Consider the following 5,849-nt stretch of genomic DNA (forward strand, 5'->3'; position numbering starts at 1 on the left):
AAATCACTCTCCAATTATAATTGCTGATATGAGCAAACAAATCGATAATGCGAAAATGTTGACCTCAAAATTGAACTATAGGCTGACGAAATGTTTCCAGCTTCCACTTCGGCATGTTGTTTATAATATTGCATGACTAAATTATGACTTATAAAATAAAATCCATTAAATGGAGAAGTAAGAACCTTGTGAATATTTATCGTGAACCTTAATATTAATAAATGATAACAATTTTTATGTATTAGATATGTATTTTTATTTCATATAAATTATTATTTTCCTACAAATATTAAAATAGTCTGTGTTAACACAGAAATGTAGTATGGTGCCGGATTTTCAGCGCAAGTTGACTGAGGTTGTGTAGGTGTCCTTATATACGTAATAATATATTTTTGAATTAACAATTATGAATTTTGTGCATTTCAATGAACCGTGCAACATTCAGCTAATTTTGTAGACGCAACATTTCGATTTGTCCGAGTTCAGGATTCGTAGATAATATTATTATGGTCTGCCTGACTCAAACATTTCTAATGAAAGTATTTAAATATATATTATTTTTAGAAAATTGCATAAATATGTCACCAAATTACCCAGATATCGATTTTGATCACTCGATTATTGAAAACTATTCCATGTAGTTTGTATAAACTCCATAAACACTGGTTAATGTATTTCAGGTAGGTAATAACACAGCTTATATGCAATAGCGATGTTAAATGCTTCTGACGATATGCGATAGAACACTTGAGCACATTTTAAATATTTTTAGAAATAATTACATATGGTATACATATGGTTACATAGGGTAGTTTATAATAAGTCAAAAGTGTTATTAAAGTTAAGCCACAGTATAAATTATTTTACCTAAAATATCCTACCTGAATTTTGGTAATATAATTTAAAAATTTGGTTGTACTACATAATTATATAGTATTACGTCACCTTTTTTTCATAATTATTAAATTCATAATATGATTTTTTATAAGTGTCTTCTTTATGAATATGTATCACCTCCTGATCTGACCCTAGAATTACCTATCGTGAATTTTTGTTTCAAAAAGATTATTAAAATATTATTATCTCGAATTTCTTCTTATTTTAGTCAATAAATGTTTTGTACTGGAGTCACCGCCAATAGACATAAGTAATTAATCAAATTCTAGTTAAAATCACAAGAAATTTTTTTTTTTTTTAATTAAAAATAATTATGAATGCTTACACCGAATACGTGACACTCAACTCAGAAAGATATAAGCCCGACCTTGCATTATAAAGAAAAATTAATAGCTTGAACAATAAATCAATGCCGATTGATTTATGGTCAATTAATTTTCGTAAATAATATTATAAAAGTGTAAATAAATAAACCGACACATGTTTTTGAACTTCAAGGGAATCGATACTATAATAATATTTAGATTTATAGTTTACGTACAACTATCGATAAATATTAATTAATAATCTAGGTGTGTTATCGAAGACAATTCAAGTAGACTGTCTGGGCAGAGTTAATGAATTTAGCTTCAAAAAGTAGTAAATATCGGAAAAACACCTGGAAGCAATTCAAGTAAAAATATGTTTCTTAACTATATTTTGAGCACAATTCGTGAGTTACCACTGTATAATTGTTTTTATTTTAATGTGTAGAACATTAATTAGTTATTTATTTTATTAAATAGTAATATAGGTATATAAAAAAAATATAATTTTTTATATAAAAATAAAAACAAACTTTTATTCACCATTTAAACTACACATTTTCTTGCTAAAATATTGAATTGTTAACTATATTTTTTTTTTACTTGCATAAATATGTCATCGAATTATCCAGATATCGATTTTGATCATATGATTATTGACGACTGTTGCATGCAGTTAGTGTCCGATCCTCATCAATTTGATGTGATGGTTATGCCTAATTTGTACGGTTCAATTGTGTCAAATGTAATATCATTTTGCAGTTTTTGAGCCAGGTACCAGAAACACTGGTTCGAGTATTGCAGGTACTAACACAGCTAATCCAGTAGCGATGTTAAAAAAAAAATATAGTTAACAATTCAATATTTTAGCAAGAAAATGTGTAGTTTAAATGGTGAATAAAAGTTTGTTTTTATTTTTATATAAAAAATTATATTTTTTTTATTTACCTTTATTACTATTTAATAAAATAAATAACTAATTAATGTTCTACACATTAAAATAAAAACAATTATACAGTGGTAACTCACGAATTGTGCTCAAAATATAGTTAAGAAACATATTTTTACTTGAATTGCTTCCAGGTGTTTTTCTGATATTTACTACAAAAAAAGTTTTTGAAGTTAAATTCATTAACTCTGCCCAGACAGTCTACTTGAATTGTCTTCGATAACACACCTAAATTATTAATTAATATTTATCGATAGTTGTACGTAAACTAGAAATCTAAATATTATTATAGTATCGTTCCCTTGAAGTTCAAAAACATGTGTCGGTTTATTTATTTAAACTTTTATAATATTATTTACGAAAATTAATTGACCATAAATCAATCGGCATTGACTTATTATTCAATTAAGTTGAGTGTCGTGTATTCGGTGTAATTACTCAAAAAATTTTGTGATTTTAACTATAAATCGATTAATTATATCTACCGGAGGCAACTCCACTACAAAAAATTTATTAACTAAAACAAGATTAAGAATGTATCAAACAAGCAAAAAGTATTTAGGGTTGAATCAATTATTTAAAATTATGTTTTGTAATGAACTAGTAACTAATATATAAGTCTATCAAACCATAGATTAATATTAATTATTAGTTGCCAAGTTCAATGAATAGGAAGATTAGATTGTGCCCGTAATTGTTTTTATATGTTTAATGATATTTTGTACCACATCAGAACTTTTTGCGGTACCATTTAAATCAGCTGTATGTAACATGTCTTCATTGAGTGTCTTACATATAGCAGTCCTGAGGTTATTACAATGCACTTGGTGACCCAAGTGTTCTAACATGTCGGCAGACGCATTTAACATCGCTACTGGATTAGCTGTGTTAGTACCTGCAATACTCGAACCAGTGTTTCTGGTACCTGGCTCAAAAACTGCATAATGATCACCATAGTTTTTTCCCGACATCATTCCCGCACCTCCAACTAGGCCGCATATTACATTTGACACAATTGAACCGTACAAATTAGGCATAACCATCACATCAAATTGATGAGGATCGGACACTAACTGCATGCAACAGTTGTCAATAATCATATGATCAAAATCGATATCTGGATAATTCGATGACATATTTATGCAAGTTTCCAAAAATAATCCATCTGATAATTTCATAATGTTAGCTTTGTGGATTGCCGTGACTTTACTGCGACCATTTTTTTTTGCTAATTCAAACGCGTAACGAGCCAACCTTGTAGAATTATCTCTAGTAATAACTTTCAAAGATTCGACCACGCCGGGTACACTTTCGTGTTCCAACATTGCGTATTCACCTTCAGTGTTTTGACGTACAACTATAATATTTACGTTCTTGTGGTGACTTGGTACGTTATTGTATGACTGCACATGTACGGCATTCACAAATAAATCGAGTTCGTTACGTATGGCAACATTACGTGAAATTATAGCTTGTGATTGACTTTCTGTTTCAATGTTGCCTTTAATGCATACACCGTTTCTACGAATAGACATAATGGCGTAGTCCAGATCATCATTATTATCACTTTTTGGATCGATCCGAACTGTTTCGAAATCAACTGGCATGCCAGTTTCAAAAAATACTCTTTTTACATAACTCATCAGCTCTGGCCCAATGCCTCCACCCGGTAACATAGTGACTGCATTTCTTCCTCCATATCTGTATAATTAAAAATAAATATTATACTGAGAACGATAGCTCTGAGTATTGAATTTCAATTCAACAGTTATAGATACCTCCTCCCCCATTCAACAATGTTTTATAATAATAATTATGATTAACTATTGAACAAAAGCTATTATATTTTGTCGTTATAAATATTGGTTCGTACTCGAATTGTCCAAGAAATTACCTGGCTCTGGAAAATCCAATTGGTCTTGGGGTTTGCGGTCTGTTCTGTTGGATATCGAAGTTTACTGTCGATAGCTGGCGAATGGTTTGTGGACCTGATTTTTTAATCAAAGTACACATCTTTGAAAGAATCCCGAACATATTGGATGATATTCTCGAAGCAATGATGAGAAGTTGTAGACTGAAGTTAGACTTATAAGTACAGGAAATAATATAAGAGTAATGAATACTTCAAAAGTTAAATTTGACCTGTAAAAACTCGAAAATTATCAACCTATACATCACCATGGTAATATGTTTAAAAGTATCATCTAATAAAGCCAATATATATTTTATAATCCATCGGGTGCTATAGTGATGTTTATATTATGTATATAATTGTCAATAGATTTTAAATTTTTATTGAGCGGGCTAAACTTTTAAACACAATTCCAATAACAAACAAAATAAATAATTTTTTACAGTATTTGATACATTCCAGAAAATTTAAATCATAAAGATTTTTACTATTGCATGAATCAAACATGTTATTTACCATTTTAATAAATAGGTAAAGTTGTGTCAATAATTGCAGTATTGGATTTTAGTTCCCCTGTAGCAATACACGTTTTTAATTTTTTATCGCTATCAGCAGCGATTTCAGATTCAAACATTATGAGAATAATAATAGAAAAACTACAAACTATATACTGACCTACGTCAGTATTTAACGTATTGCGAATTATGGTAGGCATAAACACAAGAAATAAAAGTAGGTACTATTACAAAATATAAAAAATAAACTCTTACATTTAGTTAACTTTAATTTTAATTATAATTTTGAAAAGTTTGTTCATGGTATATCAAAATATTTATATTTCAAATAGTCGAATAAGTTATATTATTGTAATATTGATTTGTTTATTTTAATTAAACGTCAAAATTGTACAGTAATAAATATAATAACTTTTATTAAAAATGACTTTGTATTTAAAAACAATGATAAAAGGATTAATTATTGTATTTTTTTTTTTATTAATCTAAAGCGACAACAGTTTATTTGACTGTAAAAACTTATAAGGACAATTTTAAGTAAAATGCGATTTCATTGAATTAATTATACATTTAAGCATATAAATAAACTATATTATTTTTTCGAGAAGTTATTTTTAGATAAACACGCATGAAGAATGCCTTTCATTCGTCAAAAATATACTACTTAATCAAAGTCTTCAAGTTTGCCAATTATATCACATCTAAATATCTAACATAACCTACAGACCGATAGTCCCCAGCCCGAGCCACGTACAATATTTTTTTCTTGTTTGTTATTATTTTGAAAAACACATTGTAGTTATATTCAAATAAATTGGAACAAAACAGATTTTTAAAAATACATTCACTATTCATAGACGTCGAATAACAGAAATAAGTAGGTAACTAAGAAATTTTTAATAATTTATCAAAAACAGACATGACATTATTGTATTAGTTACCTAAATTGGGCTTAACCACAACTCTCGAGATGTGAGTGAGCATACAACATGGTCGGAGCCTCGAAGCATAAAATAAATTTGTTGGCAACTGCCATGCCAGCAAAAGGCGACACGTGTTTTACTTTTTTTATTTACACCCATGATACGTATATAACAGTTATGATGTGGAACTGTACACACGTTCTCATCATAAATCAAATTATAATGTACTATACTATGTACCTACATATGAACGTAATTCATTGATTATCCTAGTACAAGCTACTCACATTAATATAAGAGTATATTAAACATTTTAACAGCGCATAAAACAAAATTGTTTCATTAGGT

The 5,849-nt window shown here is 28.5% G+C and overlaps 1 protein-coding gene across 1 annotated transcript; it reads right to left on the bottom strand.

Annotated features, from left to right (window-relative positions):
• Positions 1-2,828: 2,828 nt before the first annotated feature.
• Positions 2,829-4,185, bottom strand: LOC107168517 (isocitrate dehydrogenase [NAD] subunit gamma, mitochondrial-like). The gene is made up of 2 exons (XM_015517956.1): positions 4,046-4,185; positions 2,829-3,852 (listed from the first exon to the last, which is right to left on the bottom strand). The coding sequence occupies exons 1-2, from the start codon at positions 4,183-4,185 to the stop codon at positions 2,829-2,831; spliced, it is 1,164 nt and encodes a 387-aa protein (XP_015373442.1).
• Positions 4,186-5,849: the final 1,664 nt, after the last annotated feature.

The sequence above is a fragment of the Diuraphis noxia genome, unplaced genomic scaffold (assembly GCF_037042655.1).
Source record: "Diuraphis noxia isolate RWA-SAM2 unplaced genomic scaffold, SU_Dnox_SAM2 contig0003, whole genome shotgun sequence".
NCBI lineage: Eukaryota > Metazoa > Arthropoda > Insecta > Hemiptera > Aphididae > Diuraphis > Diuraphis noxia.